Source organism: Augochlora pura, chromosome 6 (genome assembly GCF_028453695.1).
Source record: "Augochlora pura isolate Apur16 chromosome 6, APUR_v2.2.1, whole genome shotgun sequence".
In the NCBI taxonomy this organism is placed as follows: Eukaryota; Metazoa; Arthropoda; class Insecta; order Hymenoptera; family Halictidae; genus Augochlora; species Augochlora pura.
The window spans coordinates 20,505,401-20,521,937 of NC_135777.1; the positions used below are offsets into that span (position 1 = coordinate 20,505,401).

A 16,537-nucleotide genomic window follows, 5' to 3' on the forward strand; every position below is an offset into this window, starting at 1 on the left:
TGAACGGACGTCCGGCGGCGTCGCGCGGCTTTTCTAATTCACCGATAAGTTAATACATACGCAAACAACGCTGACAGACCTCGTGAAAAATCCACCATCGATGCCTCGTAACTTCCGAATTCGCGACAGCCTGAGATCGTCGCCGCAACGCGCGTTCCCATCATTTATTCACGGTACACAGAATCGAATCCTTCGGGGCATTGTGTACGGCTAAATATTAAACGTTCGTTCGACAAAGAGTCGTTCACCGTGACGAATGAAACGCGGGAGGATCATGAAATAGGAACGCGCGGGCGAATCGTTCTACGGGCCCTAGTATCACAATCCGGTAATTCACAGTCACATTCCGCTGGCCACACCTTGGAAAGCCCGCAGAGGAACGGGGGAACCTCTCTTGCGGTGTGTAATGTAATATTTACATTTCAATTACGCTAATACCGTACCAGGGACGACAGAAATCGAATATCGCAATCAGTTAATTAAATCGTCGGGGAATCGGCCGGCTACGCCCGATCCCTATCAATCGAGGACCAAGGTAACGCCGACGGTACGCCGTTTTCACAGCAGTCGACGACGTTTCGTCCCATCGGCGATCGACGATATGCAAATCGCATCTGGAATAAACGAGAATCGGTCAAAAACGATCGAACGTCCTTTGACGGCGAGGAAAATATGGACGAAATTCGTATCTTAATATTTTAGAAATTACGCAGGATTTTGCAAACAATAGTGTTAAAAATATTGTCTTGGAAGTCGTCTAGTAAAAATGTATTATACCATATTACACATTTCACGTATTCTTCTCTAATAATTAAACTTAATACTTTCTCTAAATATTTATCTTAATAAAATGGCAATTCGTAAACACGCGTTGAACTAGCTTCTCGCTATTAAAGACACGTTTCGTCAACATTTTCGAGCAAATTGGTCATCGCGCGACCGTAATTGCACAATACAGTAGCATTATTACCTCATTTACATTTTCGACGATCCATCGGCGCTAAACAAACAAATCACTCGCATATCGGCGTATCGACCGGCTCTGCGTTACTCGACGATCCCGATCGGGGGAATAAAAAGAATCGCTATAGCGTCGATGCTCGTGGCTCGCGTCCAACAAACGGAAGCTGCTCCTAAGCGGTGCGCGGCCATGTCATAACATTCAATACAATGTCGGGTTAAACTCGGCGAGTAGTCGAGCGGGTTCCCACGTGCGTTCGTGATCCGTTCGAATTTTCATATAGATCGTCCCGTCCCCGATTATGCAACCTCCGTCGCTCCGCATTCTTACGATTGACGTAGGCGAACACCTTCTCCGCGACGTCTGCGACATTTGTTTCGCGAGCCGCGTATTTCTCGTAATGATTCATTAGGCGGACGTACTTTCGGCGACCTCCGATCCGTCTAAATAATCGTGAACCGTTCTATTTTTGAGAGCGGCTTTCCTCAAGGTTCTGCTACAGTGTCGGCGAGCTCCGTTTCTTTTTCATTGGCAATATCTCGTGGACCGATCCTCAATGAAAAGTCTCGCACGTATTCGGAATTCATTCAGGAATCGTGATAGTATTAATACGAAGCACCTTTCGTGCTATTTGTTACCGTGAAACTAGTTACACCAGTTGTTAAATTTGCTTTTACGTTTTTATTCTCAAACGCACTGTCCAAATCTCCATTAAGTATTCTCCTCTGGAGATTTTTAATGTATTTATATCCATCGTACTCCCAGTTTCCGAAAATCGAATGAAAAATCATCTCCAAAGCTCAAGACTATTCCTCATCAACGATGCTTAAAAGTAAGATTTCTTTGGAATTTTTCTGCAGCGACAATAAATCGACTGTCGATGAAAATCCTATCGTATACGTTCAAAGTCCCTCTCACTTTCATCCAGGAAATACTACAAGGTACCGTTTGTACTATTAATCTCTGTAAAACATCGTATACCAGTTATCTGCCACCATGGCGGAAAGTACTATTTACATCTTTACTCTAAGACATGTTCTTAAGTCGAACTTTGTTCAATCAAGCATCCAATAGCCACCTAGACCAGACTGTAGTCTTGATTTCCAGCGACACGACTCGGCGCATTTTTCTTGGAGGTTAAACACTTGCTCTCAAGATCTCCAATCCCCATGAATCGTGCTGCGTCGCTTATTTCAATGAAGCATCGAAATCAAGTCACCTCGTGTAATCTTAATTTCAAGGGCTTCAACTCCGCTCATTGTTCTCGAAGTCGAAGGCATACTTGTTCTCAAGATCCCCGATCCCCATTCATCATACTTCGTTCTTTATTCCACTCAAGCAATCAAACGAGTCGCCCCGCGATCAGACTGTAATCCCGATTTCAAGTGGTTTAACCGTGCTCGGTGTTCTCAAGACATGCCAAACTCCCGAAGATCTTGAACAGCCATCGCAGATTCCGTTCCCGAACTTCGTTCGAATCTCGGCCAATGAACACAGCGGCGCCCTAATCATGCCAGAATCCGTATATTGCCCAAGAACATGACATCTCCGTCGTAATCCTGATCTCGAGAGGATCGCGATCGGCGAAGCTCGGCAGCTAGTTCGCAGCCAGCCAGCCGGGCGCTCGCGCGCGCGCTCGCAGATCATCCCCAAAGCCCAAGCAAATTCCTCGAGGTCCGGGCCGTGATCCATCATTAAAGCGAGATCGAGTGCGGTGATCAATTGCTGACGGATCTGCTGGCGCTCTCGAGGGATCCCCTGCGCGCCGTGTCGGTCCTCAGGATGACACCCTGAGCGATGCCGTAGTGCTCGTAGGGGTCCTTGCGGTAGGCGACCGGTTCGTCGGCACGGTGGACGCCGTTGTTCCTCGGCCGCGGCGGCGTCGAGGTTCTCGCGGGGGTGTTGGTCGGACTGTTCTTCGGGGTCAAGATCCTCGCGGGCGTGGAGGTCGGGCTGTTCTTGGGCGTCGCGGCCGGATTCGTGGCCGAACCGGTCTTCGGATTAGCGGAGTCGGCCGGCACCGTGTTCATCCCTTGCAGCGCGTTGAAGCTCTGCATGACGAGATGAGAGGCGACCGACATCGTCAGCGGATTTGCGGGGAGAACCGGCCCGGCCGCGGATTTCTCGTTTCGGGCTACCGGCGTAGCGTTACTCAATTGATTCTCCACTCGAGTCGCCGCCGCCACCGCCGCCGCTGCCGCCGCCGGCATTACCGCGGATTGATTTTCTACTCGAGACATTGATTGGGCCGCGGATCGATTCGACCTCTCGCCCCGAGCCATCGCCAGCGAAGTCGACGATTGGCCGGCGTCCGCCTGAGTCGGTGCCATTGCCAGCGGCGCCGGTGACCTCTCCGTTTCGCGGGCCACCGATCTGTCTGTCTGCGAGCCGGCCAGCCCCGTGATCGACTGGCTCCTCTTCGCCGTCGAGTCGGCGCTGCTTCCGTTCAGCAGCGGCGAGGTCGGTGCCGGAAACGGGGCGGTATGCGAGCGATGCTTTCTATTCGGGATCTGCGGGCTGCCGGGCAGGTTGCGATCCACCAGGGACCCGTTCCGATCCTTCGCGTCCTCCAGGCTGTTCGTCTTCGCGACACCGGTGCTGGTCGCCGGCATGAAACTGTCTTTAACAGCGTTCGCGTTGTTCAACGGGGATTTATTGAGCTGACCGTTCGTGCCGTTGATCGGCTTGGTCTCCTCCGTCGCGCTGCTGAATTTCTGAGGCGGAGCGGTACCGTTAGTCCCGTTCTTCAGGATCGCCAGGCTCGGGTCGCCGTTCGGGAAGCTGGCGAACCGTGCGATCGTCTCGCGTTCCTCGGCCACTTGCGGCGCGAACGGAATCTTCCTCTCTGTAGGCTTAACGAGCTGCCGCTTCCTCGGCGAGGACGTGTTTGCACGGTGCTTCTGTCTCCCCGTGTCGCTGGTCTTGACCCGCGTCTCCGGGAAGTGTCTGCCTTTCATCGAGCTCGGCTCTTCCTCCTCCTCGTAGAACCGGATGTCCTCGTTCGCGTCCGAGTCGTCCTCCTCGCACTCCTCGATGATCGCGCTCGCCTGGATCCACTCCCGAATACGGTCCTTCTTCTTCGTACGGTCCACCGTCGTCTCCACGCCGTACGTGGTCAGGGTGTGCAGTAGCTGGTTCTTCTCCTCCAGCGAGCTGTGGAAGCTGTACATCGAGGGGCACAGCTCGTCCCTGTCGTCCGCGCCACCTGTGCAAACCCGGAGACGATTAAGTAGGTGTCGGACCAGGCAGCACACCAATCTATGTTCAACGCTGAACCGACCGCTGCAACTAATTACCATGCGCTACCTTATGGGGGGTGAGAGATGGTATTTACTTAGATTTCTTACCATTTTTCTTTACAATGTTTCCGAATGATTAATTGAATAATTTTAAGTGAAAAAGCATCTTCATAATTACTGAAATAAATCTAGAGAGTAATAATAATGACACGGCATTGTCAGACTTTGTGAAATTTTTCTAGCAAAATTTACCCCAGTCGAGTAATTTATTCAGGTATTTTCTATCGTATATTTAATTATTTTCAGCCTCACAAGAAATTGGACTTGGTTTACGAAAACTTATACCTACTGACTAAAATCCGTTTTTACCATCTACTCATCCCCAGGTATTTTCTATTAAATTTTCTATTATTCTATTGTCTCTAAAATTTGTCAAATTGTAAAATAGAAGATAATTTTTACCGTGGCGGATTTAGTAATAATTTCAAAGGATCGTTACCGTTCATCGCCTTCTCCATGCCCAGCTTCGCCAGCCAACGGTCCTCCACGTATTTGTTCACCTCCAACACGCTCGCGGGCCTCTTCTCAGCCTTTGGGTCCAGCAGGCGTTTGAACAGTCTGCGACAGACGTTATTACGATAGCGAACGTTCTTACCAGGCCGAGTAGATTCGTATCTTCGAGGCGCATTGTCTGTCTATTCTGAGTTTTCTTAAAGTTTGGTCAAGACGCTGCGCGAAGTTAAATATAATTTCGACCGTGAATTGAATTCTGCTTATAGACTGCGGACTGAGTACATGTTTTTACGATACCTAGATTTCGGATCTTTATGCAAAATAGAAATATTTCAAGTGAATTGAATAAAGTGTAATTTATATAGAAATGCGTTTCTATTGATTACAATTTTAATTTCTTTTTTTTAAATTTTGTTAAGGAATTTCTTCCTTGATATTTCTTGAAATTTCTTCCCGAGGATAATTGAGGATGTCTTCAACGAATCTAGAATGTCAATTTTATACTCAGTCGCTCAGTATTAATTAGATGATAGTTATCGATCGTTGTGGTGAATTTATTGACCGAAAAACAGACGTCTATCTATAGCAAAATCAGTCCACCGCCGATTTACGACTTTCCGGTAATTGTTAAAGCGAGCTGACACAGAGCGACGCGTTGAACTCGTTTAATGGTAGTGTCTTCTTCTAGGATAATAAACTATTCTACGCGTGCTGCTGCATCTGCGGTCGCCATCGCGCCCATTTCGAAAATAAACCGAGGCTAAAATCATCCCTCCAGATTCCCTGTTCGCGCGTCTGTCCCCTAGGCAATTCGAGCCCGTACGATTATTTTCACGAGGTGAATCAAACCGCGAAGGTTTTCTGTTTTATTAAGTCCTCGCCGATACCGGGCGTGCTCGCGTTCAATTTGCTGCTCGCGAGAGCACATCGATCGATCACGCGTCTACGATTCGTTTCACCGGGTCTCGATCCGGTGAATGGTTGTTTCCGCGAAGCTTATATATGAAGTGCCCCGGTGTATCATTCAGCTGTTCTCGAAACTTTTAATGGCTACGTTCGAGCGCTCCCGCAAGTAGACCGCGGGATTTTATGCGTTTATAACAACCGAGCGTGTAAAATACCGAACAATAAAACGCGATAGGTTCCGCGTCGACCAATAATTCCGTTCATCGGTCGTTCCGCGATTTCTCTGCCCGCGAACTGTCTCGAGAAATTCGCCGATTTTCCGCCGTCGACGCCGCGAAATATTCCTTTCTGTAATTGGACGTTTTCAAATTACGAACGAAACTGCAAAGCGAAATTCGCCGAATCGTTTTAAAACTATTCTTAAGAGACGTCCGCGATGTTAATTTGAAAAGCAGTCGACTCGAAACGCGTCCCCTCGGATTTCGATGCGATTGTTATTTTTAAGCGCGTTCACGTTTCGAAATTTCCATGAACGCGCCGCGACGGTTCGGTTTCCAGATAAGATATAGGAGCCATTTAATGTTTCGTGAACGGCTGGCGCCTGTTGCTCCGCCGCGCGTTCGAAGAAACTGACCTCTGCGCCCGCGAGCTGATCAGCTGAAATAATTTCGGTTTCTTGGCTATGTTGAGCGTAGCGCTGTGCCAGTTTTGATATCTGGTGTAACGCGGGTCGTCCAACGCCGCCTTCTGCCACGGCAGGCATCCGGTCAGACAGACAAATAGGACAATGCCGAATTGCCAGACATCGTGCGACGTGAGGGCTCTGAAACCGTGAAACGTAATACACTGTACAGGCCGGATCCGTTTGCTTAATGTCATTCACGTTTTCGCATCGCATGATTCTCATAACTCGCGCGGCTCGTCAAGAGCTCCATTCAGAGAACCGTCGTCGGATGCTGCGACGATCGAGTCAAAACATTTTTTTTACCCGAAATATAAAACTTCGACGATGATATCTCGTGCTTGTAAAAAGCGTAACGAGTATCATCGCGTAACATAGTTTCGATTTTTCCGCGTGAACATGCAGAAATATTTCTTTGCTAGCTGCGAGACTCACTTTAGAGGCAAGACTTTAAATTGGCAAACGAAAATCAATTTTTATTTAGAGACATATACGAAATGGAAGAGGGGTCACCTAAAAACGTAATTAAATACTGTTTGAAAAAAAATTAATACCGTTTTTATTGTAATAATTTTTTAGAAATTTTTTAGAAATGTTGAATTTACTGTTTGCTTGCATTTATTTGAATTATTCAATAAGAATAATAGATAAGAATTGATAAGAATTTTTATTCTATTCCGAACTGAAAATCTCCATTAGGAGTCACAGTACAGTAAGAGATTAAAGAATTATTTCTTCAAAGATATATTGTAATTTGGAGATCCAAAAAGTCTGCTAATTTAACAAAGACAAAGCTTCTTATTAAATTATTATTATTAACATATAATTATTAACAAGCATCGCCAAAAAAGACAATGTCCTTTTTATAGATAGCCTTGTGTTTTAGATAACTAGCACGATGATCTTCGAACATCGAGAACTTTTGACTAGATGACCCCAATACCGGCCAGCGCTGGAAATTTACGAACATCAGCGCAAGTACAGGCGGCATAAATCCCAACAGAGAGCCTAACCGTCTCATAAGCAGCGCGCGGCTGCAAATGTCTTACGAGGGTCTGCATAACTCCATAATTCGGGAGCAAGTGCTCAACTATTAAATCCACCCCTAAAGTGGTCTCACATATTACGGGATGTGTCCTTTGTGCCCTGAAATACGATTCTCCGAGCTCCAACTAAACTTTAATTACTGGTGTACATTAGTCTTGCGTAAGCGGAACTGATCAGCTGCCTCTGGGACTGTAACGCACTGGAAACGGACGACTAATTACACGTCCAATTAGTCGACTACCTAAGAAAGACATTAGGCTGTCCCGCGAATAAATGGATGCGCGCTTGATTATCGACGATTAATGCTTCGAATGTAGTAAAAGATATTTGATTAACGAAACCGAAACTAGGAAGTTAAAATTTACTATGGGAGATGTTAGGTTAACTATTTCGTGTTTTAGAAATCGTAGAAGCATTTGATTTGTTCAATGAAAATAATTTAGATTTCTCTCAACACTTTACCGACAGATAACCTATAACTCGGTTGTCATAGTAACCATTAATTTTTTATCTATAATTAAGATAAATGTGTTATATTGTACTACCATAAGCTTCAATATTACTATATAACTTTCTAAATATTAAATACCTTTCGCGATTAATAAAATAAATAAAATTAAGATAGAAACGTTGAACTAAATTTTCGGTAAAATGTTAATATAACAAAATAAATAAAAATTCTGTTAATATGCTTCCGGTAGGTAATTTCGGAATTATTATTGCGTGTACTGATATTTTGGGACAGCCTAATGCTAATCCATTGAACCAAGATCGATGCGTTGTAATCCGACGATTATTATCGTTACGAAAGGGGTGGGTGGGGACAATTACTGGTAATGGTCAATCGTATAATTACTTGTACGTCTCGTCAGTGTCGATCTGCAATACCTCGGGCGGCGAGTACGGCAGCCACTCGTTGTGCCGTCTGACCACGGTGTTCATGCGCCTGGTCTCGCCGAAGTCGCATAGCTTGATCCGCGAGAAGTCGCTGCGGAACACGAGCACGTTGTCCAGCTTGATGTCACGGTGGACCAATTCGCGGCTGTGGATGTGATGCACCGCCGCGGCCAACTGTCTGGCCACCCTCTTCGCGTGCAGCTCCCCTAAGCCCGTCTCTGTCACGTTGGACGTTAGATCTCCTGAAAAATGGAGGACAGCGAGCAGTATTAATGATTCTCCCCGTCCACGTTCGTTGAATCTCTGTCTGGAAAAACGTGGATTCTAATTAATTACTTAACGCTAGGCTCTCGCTATTTTGCTTGATGGATTAACACCTTCTCTTGCGACGATGTCTCGGAGACGACGTGCTCAACAAAGTTATTGTAATCGACGCGACTATTTTACATCGATTTTGAAATTAAATAAATGACGTTGTTTCGCTTCAGTTTGATTAACAATCATATGTTCACAAATATCGTTGACGTCGAATCAATTAATCAGGATTGAAATCTTCATCCACGAGTGAATTGTTAATAATTTCTGTGCGCGCGTTTTGTAGCGTCTTCCCATGGATACAAGGTATTTACATGTACAATTAACTTCTTCGCCGAGCCATTAATCACTCAAGCAACACGCATAAAAAGATTAATGGCGAACTAATTGCACGCTGCCGTACAGAGGGGGGGTCTTTCCTAGTTTCTCGTTCTTCTGATCGACAGAAAAGTTACGTCCACTCTGCCGCGCGGAGATGCGGCGATAGCGAAACGTCACTCACTACGTCGCGTGATCCGTTTCGTTGACATTGAGATTTCAGTCGATAATAAAAATTCGCTCGGCTACTTGGCCAATCATCGTTCTCGCGTTCCCTCGCCTAGTTATCTTCTGCTCGTCTCTATAAAAACTGGTGCTTTCAAGACGAACCTGGTTATATCGGCTTCAGACTTTTCCACTTTGCCAATTAGAAAGAATTGATTTAACTACTTCAATTATAGTTCGCGTTTTGGCTGGTTCGTTCGATTCGAGTTTCTTGAAGGAGGTTAGTCCGTATTATTAATGTTACAATTATAATACAAGTTATAATTATAATGCAATTTCTTGTATTCGTGAAGATTTTTTTGACATCAAGCATACCATTCTAAATAATTATTAAAGTTATGGAGATGTAAGTAAAGTCAACCAAATAATTTTAAATTAAAATTAATTCAGGGTTAAAGACTATTATATAGTGAAATTAACCCTAGAGTGGAGTTTTTTCGAAAATTTTAACTTACGTTTTTAAATATAATTTGTGCATGTTGAAATGTTAAAAAACAAGAGAGATACGTTATAAAGTTATTATAAATTATCTTTAGATTATCTTATCAATAAATTTAGTCAATAAGCAATATAGATGTGTTAATAAAAAAATAACTTGTTAATAAAAAATACCTTGTTTCTGACAGTGAAAATGTGCTACTGTGATTCTACCCCGATCCTCTATGCGCTAATTAAATAGCATCGACAAACTCCGATTAACGGGAACGATCACCGCTGCGCATGCAATTGCAGCACAGGGTTAAAGACTCGCGCGTCGACGGCCGACGCGGGCCATCAATTACGAAGCGGGCCGAGCGTTTCAAAAAGCACCGAAAGCGCGAATAAGATCGCGTCCTCACCGAGCGGCGCGTATTCCTGGCTGAACACGTAGAACCCGGCGGTCTCGAACGCGACGTCGTAGGTGGTGATGATGTTTCTGTGAGCGGCCAGGTGCAGCCCGTAATGGAACTCGCGAAAGAAGTCCGTGATGCCGGTGTACGCCTTCGGCAGGGCCTTCAGCACCATCTCGGTCTGGGTGCTGCGGTGCTCGGTCAGCAGGATCTTGCCGAACCATCCTTCGCCGACGATTTGCAGGATATCGAACTCGTCGATCAGATTCACCTGTTCGGCAGAAAGAAAGTGTGTGCGGCTCAGCTGGTGCTCGGGAACCGCGGGGACCAGATCGAAGAGGGGGGGACGCGCGCGGCCGAGTACCCGCGGAACAGCTGCAACTTCCCCCGAATCGATTCGGTTTGCCGAGGGGTGGGCGCGGGGGACGGCGAAAAGCCGGAGGAGAGCGGAGAGAACGTCGGGAGTGGACTATGTCCGTCGCGACCATCTATTTTTAATTCCACTCACGAAGGCGTTCCGTCGCGTCGTGTCGCGTCGCTTCGTGTCGCGTCGCTTCGTGTCGCGTCGCGGCGGGCGCTTCGATACGGACACGACGAAAGATCGACGGGACAAACCCCCGTGCCCTAACATGATTTATTCGGGGGTGACTCCGCGAAATACTAATCGCGGGGATCGTTCGATCGGCGTCGTTCATTAACGCGGGCGTCGCTTCGAATCAACGGTGATCAACGCGCTAAATGAGCGTCGCCTCTTCTGCATTCCCAATCAGCGCCACGATCTTGCGATATTAATTTCTGCTGAGTTTTAGACGACACATTATACCGAACTCCAACGCATCTCATTCTCGTGCTATATTTTTGAAATATTTGTTTTTGCAATTTTTATCGGACATGGTTTACTCTTCTTCTTTTAGTACACTTTTACTTCAGCGAAGTAGAGTACAATACTTCAGATACTCGAGATAGCAAAACTTTATTGGATCGTAATTCGATCGTAATAACGTACTCTGCAGTTCCGCCGTAAAGATTACGATTTTATAAGTCGGATAAATCTCAACGTAGAATGATAAGGTATTACGTATTTCCCCACTTAGAAAACACTGATAACATTAAAATTGCAAAAGGTATTATTTCGAGACGTTTAGCACGTCGGGCTAAACAGTTTATCTTTTTTTTTTCCAGCGAAACGAATGAAACGATCAAAGATATTCAATTATTTAACTCGTCCAGGATTGTACTAATAAAAAAAGATATTTAATTTGACACTGTAACCTCCAATGTTATCGTGATTGGTTTGAATAATTTAAGTTTCATTAGGCATACAGTTGCCGTTCGATATTTCTATATTTGTCTCTTCTAATTTATCTTAAATGTGACGTCACAGTTTGACGTTCCTCAACATTTATAATCTACGACTATAAAAGAATCTATATTGCCTAAGTTATATTATTTCCTATTATTATTTATCTTGTTAGAAATATATGCAAATACTCCTTGTTATTTCTTACTTTGTATATGAAATATTTTGTAATATTTTTGCGAGCTCTGTGAGAATTTTAGTATAAATCTAGCAAGATTACAATATTTAAAATAATCTGAATCGTTCAGTGGGGGGGATGGTTTCGCAAGCCGAAGACGTTTCCGGGTTCTCCGTCGATCCGCGGATTCGATGAATAAATGAGCGTGACGAGCGGCAACGTCCCAATTCGTGCGCGAAACGCCCGAGGCGGTACGGTTTGAGAAACTGTGGGGCACGCGGTTAGGCTCGCGGGACGCGACGGGATTGCGAATTGTCGGCAGTTGCCCAGAAACTTCGGTACAGTTCGCCGGGGGAAGTTTGGTCTCGAAGCGTTTTGTCTTACGGACTCTTCCGGTGTATATTCTGCCGAGTAACTGAAGTTGACTGAACTTCGTGGAAGTTTGATGTAATACTTGCACCTTTCGCCGGCGAACCTAGTCGAGCGAGCGACAGTGGGCTCTTACGTGTGGCGTCGGTTCGCGACAAAATAATTGGCCGTCCTGGCAATCAGGGTTCCATACTTTTACCGCGATAGAAAGAATTCAAAGAATTTTAAAAAATATCGATTCTCATTCTATCTTCTATAGGAAAGTCTGTTCTAATTTTTAATATAATTTTAACATTCTAATTTTCTTTGTTCGTCGATCTCTATGGATTACCCTCTCGATGGTCGACGATATTTAATACAATATTGCATTTCGATTTCATAACGTGGATATTTGTTGTAGGTTCGATCTAACATTTACTCGAAACGTTTGTTCGATTTTTCAGGGTTTGGATTGCTGGACTACAAGCGTACCGGCACGGTGTCCGCCTATTGGCTACACGTTGCAGATCAATCATGGCATTGTGATGCTTCATCATTTACATGCGCGTTTCGTAGACTAAACAACTCGTTTCTTTTTTCACGAAGATATACTGATCTCGATAAATATATTTGCTTCCGTGGATCAAAAATAGACAAAACTGAATGGAACTAAAAATATTTTCACCGAGCATATTATCTCGCTAGAGTTCCGAATCCCAAGCTGTATAGCGTGTTATTCGAGGGAGTCTTAGGCACAGTTTACTTTACCCGGGTGTATTTGCTTTCGAAGACGTTCTCGATCAAAACAGATCGTCGAAACTAGATAAAACCGAGCGTGCCTATAATTTAAAACGTAATCCGCGCCGTAAATTACTTAAAGACTCGTGAACAGTCGAACGCTCCGCCCCGGGACAGGCGAAAGCCTCGCGCGGCAAAACAACTAAATCCGAAAAACCGTCGGCGAGCGAGAAGCCCGAAACGTCCCCGCTATTTCCTCCCCTCGTAAATCACTCGGTGCGTCAAACTAATGGTATATATCGGTAAGTAGCAATGGCCCCCGGAAGATACGTCCGAGCGGCACCACGGTCGCGAAGGTTCCGGCGCAGCTGGCGTCGCCGGTGGCATAATGTCACGGATCGAAGGCAGAAAATAGAGGCGCGAAAGGGTTACCGGCCGAGGCGCGCGCGCGCGCTGTCCCCGATTTTCCAGAGACTTTCGAAACCCCCTCGAGAAGAGGATTTACAGCCTGTCCTTTGGAACAATGGGAACACGCGCTCCGGCCCAGAGATTGCTTTATTACACGCTCGGCCGCGAACCAGCTCCGCGCGTACAACTTCGCCGAAGTGTTAAAGGTTACAATCGCATCGCGCATTGTCATAAAGTGGGCATCGGGCGAAAGTTGGTTTATTGCCAGAGAAGAGAAGAGAAGAGAAGGAGGAGGAGGATTGCCGGTCGCGCACGATGTAAATGCACCACGTACGATCACTATTTCGGGATCCTGACGAGCACCGCCTGGAAACGTTGTCCCGTTGCTCCGTTATCCGTCCGTCGATGGATGATTTAAGGATTTACGACGATCGATGGGATGTCCAACCGGCCGACCGAGCGATCCCTTGTTTCGAAAGTCTTTCGCTGGCTGAATCATCGGGTGCAGAAAAAAATCGAGGCCGCGTGCGCGAAGGACCACCATTGTCGAGACAATGCTCTTGCACGACCGTGCATAAAGCCTCGAGGAGAATGTCGGGTATTTATTTCGGGACTCGGTGAATTTACAGGTCGACGGTGACGGATCGGACCGGGGATGGAGGTCCGGCGAGAGCGACCGATAAAATGTCAGAACGGTGCTATAATCGTTCGTGTTACCGTAAGGAAGTTTTATCGGATTTATTCGATCCGGCCAATCGAAAGAATCGCGTTAGGGGGGTGTGTGTGGTGTGGGCTAACGAACGGCGATGAAACGGCGGTCGTGTGGCGAAGACACGACCCGGGAATCGAGTTACCTTCTCGAGCTCGAACTCTCGTATCCTGTGAATGGAGCCGCCGATGGCTTTCTTCATTAAGCTCATTCTGACGGCCGGTCGTCGGTCCTGCGCCACGGGCACGAATGGAAGCCAAAAGTCGGGATGACGTTTAACAATCCGGTGTGGTTGACGCTGAGACCGCGAGGCTCACATTCTGTCATTTCGCGGTGGACGCTCTGTCGAACTCTGCCCTGAACAGATTGAAAGTGACTCCGTTACATTGATCTGGCCGTTCCATTACCGGAAAAGAACGGTCCTCTACAGCTGCGCTGCTCCACATTCCCCGGCACCCTGCTCGGAACAAGACAAACACGGCCCTTTCTGCACCGTTGCGAAACGTTTTACCAAACATTTTTACAAGTTCTCCAACGCTTTCCGAAACTTTTTGTGCAGCAGACATTTTTTATCCTGCAACATATCTTCGCAACTTCTGTATGAAATAAATCATATATCGAACAGAAGTGGTTGTCAATATTTTTCTAGATTTTATATTTTTGTAGACTGTAGGTTCCTGTTATAGACTCTATATCGAACAGAAATGGTTGTCAATATTTTTCTAGATTTTATATTTTTGTAGACTGTAGGTTCCTGTTATAGACTATGCATCGAACAGAAATTGTTAGGAATATGTTTCTAGATTTTATATTTGTATAAACTACAGGTTCCTGTATCGTTGAACACCTGGCGAATCGAATCGGACGCTTTTCAATCCTTCAAGCGCGACTCACGATTTGAATACTTCTCGGTTCAACGCAACAGTTCTAAAACTACCGGCGCGAGAAGTGTCCAAAGGCGGACTTTCGGTGCAAATAAACGCGCGGCACTCGTTCTCTCGGCACGGTGCACAGCTTGTCTCTCTGTTGCTGAGGATTTGCCAAAGCTCGCGAAACGGTGCCCGCGCCGACGGATAGGAGAATTTTGGACGGGCACACCGCCCGCGTCGTTTCCTAACAACAGAATCCTGTCGGGAATTAAAGCGTTTGCCAAGGCGGGCGCTGGGTCGGCCGCGCGACGGCAGGCAAAGTTTGTCGAAAACCACTTAAACCGCGATCTCGTGCTCGCGTTTCCGCAAAGCGGGGTGTAGAGTAAGTTTTGGATAATGCGCCCTTTGTGCCGGTCGCGGGCAGCGGCGTTCCCCGTCGAGTTGCAAAGCTCGCGACGAGCACTCCGCGAATCCCGTCGTCGATGACCGAGCGAGAAATGTTTGGTAAAAACGACGTTTCTCCGCCGCCCGTGGAGAACCTTGGCGGAAAACAACTACTTCGGCCGGGGAGTGGATAGATACATTTGGCGGCGGGTCGTATCGCGCCGCCGCTGCTGCTGAAAAGAATCGGCCCCGACGTTTGATGTTCGGCTACTTCCGATGGAGAACGTGGTCTCGCGATGCGAAACATGGCGGCCGCATGAAACATTCATGCGGCGAGATGGGAGAAGCATCGATACGCGTTCAAGGGAAACGCGAGCGAAAAGCCGGAGACATGAAAGAAATGCAAAGAGTGCGAACAATTTTTCGAGAGAACGCTCCCGCGGAGACGAGTCGTCGCGCGTGTCCGTCGAGCAAAAGGATTTTAATAACGAGCGCGGAAGGAGACGGCGCGGCAGCGTATGTTAGCTAGTTATCCGGGACGAAGCGTCGGTTTTAACAGGACTTCGCGCGGCGAAGGGCCGCCACCTAGTCGATCGAAGGGTTAATGGACTTTTAGCGTAGAACTTTTAATTATAGCGGATCTGGGTTACAGTGCTTCAACGGCAATTCGGGAATGACGGTTGTTATTCCGGGGTACACGTGCCGCGGACGAAAATAGCGTTACAGGTTCCTGGACATAATTCGTGGTTGTGTATTATCCCTCGAAATAAATGAGCCGGCCTCCGCGTAATTCCACGTACACGGTTGTTTCTTCTCTAAACAGCTATGCCCCGTATTTTCGAATTGCGATAATTGTTGCGCAAGTTGGACAACGAAACGCCGCAAATCTCGGCCGGCGTACACGTACACGTACGTACGCGACACACTCGCAGACGGACCGCTTCATTCGCCAAATTGCGGCGACTATATCGGTCTCCTTTCTCCGAGGTTCGACATCGTAGACCGTTCCGACGACGAGAATTTACTAAATAGTACCAGATTTCCCTGCGAGGAATGAAAAATTCTATTTTAACCCGTCGAGCCCCGTTCCAGTTTCAATCATGGGGGCCATAAGTTACGGTGGAGTTTTTCGGAGCAGCGTCGAGCGCTGCTTTTAGGAATATAATCGACTGGATCTGTAGACAAAGAAAATTCGAATCTTACCAAGGAGTACAGTGTTACGCTTCTTTTCGGTTGTGGAAACAGTTTCGGCACGGAATCACACAAGCTGGCGCACTATCACAGCACGCATTGATCACTATCCTCGGATCATACTGCGATTCACAAGAGTCCTCCTCCGATTCTCTAGCACTCACTCGCGCACTTCACTGGCACTCCGTTCCAAGAATTCGTTTGTGCCACAATTAATCCATCGGAAATGTCAAAGCGGTTCGGAAGACAGACACCGCGAGCGAATCGCGAGCGTTTAGCGAGCGGATCGCGGCCGAATAGAAGCGTGATAGTTCGTCGATCGGATCGAGGGACTTGCTCGACGAGCCTGCGTCTGTGTCCGCCGGGATTTGTGATTTCACCGCGACTCCCGTGTTCGCTGCACTCTTCGAATGTCTGCAGTATTTATAAAACACCGACCGGAAAGCGCTACTGGCGAGCTGATTTTGGCGCCGAGCCGG

General features: G+C 46.8%; 1 protein-coding gene across 2 annotated transcripts; it reads right to left on the bottom strand.

The window, feature by feature from the left end:
• Positions 1-1,701: 1,701 nt before the first annotated feature.
• Positions 1,702-16,537, bottom strand: LOC144471588 (uncharacterized). 2 transcript variants are annotated; one of them, XM_078183765.1, is made up of 7 exons: positions 16,071-16,537; positions 13,760-13,966; positions 9,943-10,204; positions 8,205-8,487; positions 6,254-6,442; positions 4,700-4,818; positions 1,702-4,166 (listed from the first exon to the last, which is right to left on the bottom strand). In XM_078183765.1, the coding sequence occupies exons 2-7, from the start codon at positions 13,823-13,825 to the stop codon at positions 2,680-2,682; spliced, it is 2,406 nt and encodes an 801-aa protein (XP_078039891.1). In that variant the 5' UTR covers positions 13,826-13,966; positions 16,071-16,537; the 3' UTR covers positions 1,702-2,679. The 2 variants fall into 2 exon arrangements, with proteins under 2 accessions (XP_078039891.1, XP_078039890.1); XM_078183764.1 differs by having other exon boundaries at positions 13,760-13,971.

Bases quoted from the DNA above. Each gene is read 5' to 3' on its own strand.
- LOC144471588 (XM_078183765.1), bottom strand. From the start codon at position 13,825: ATGAGCTTAATGAAGAAAGCCATCGGCGGCTCCATTCACAGGATACGA. The intron at 6,443-8,204 runs GTAATTATACGA...TCACGGTTTCAG, and splicing joins GACACTGACGAGACGTACAA to AGCCCTCACGTCGCACGATG. The intron at 4,819-6,253 runs GTCAGTTTCTTC...CGTCTGTCGCAG, and splicing joins ATCAGCTCGCGGGCGCAGAG to ACTGTTCAAACGCCTGCTGG.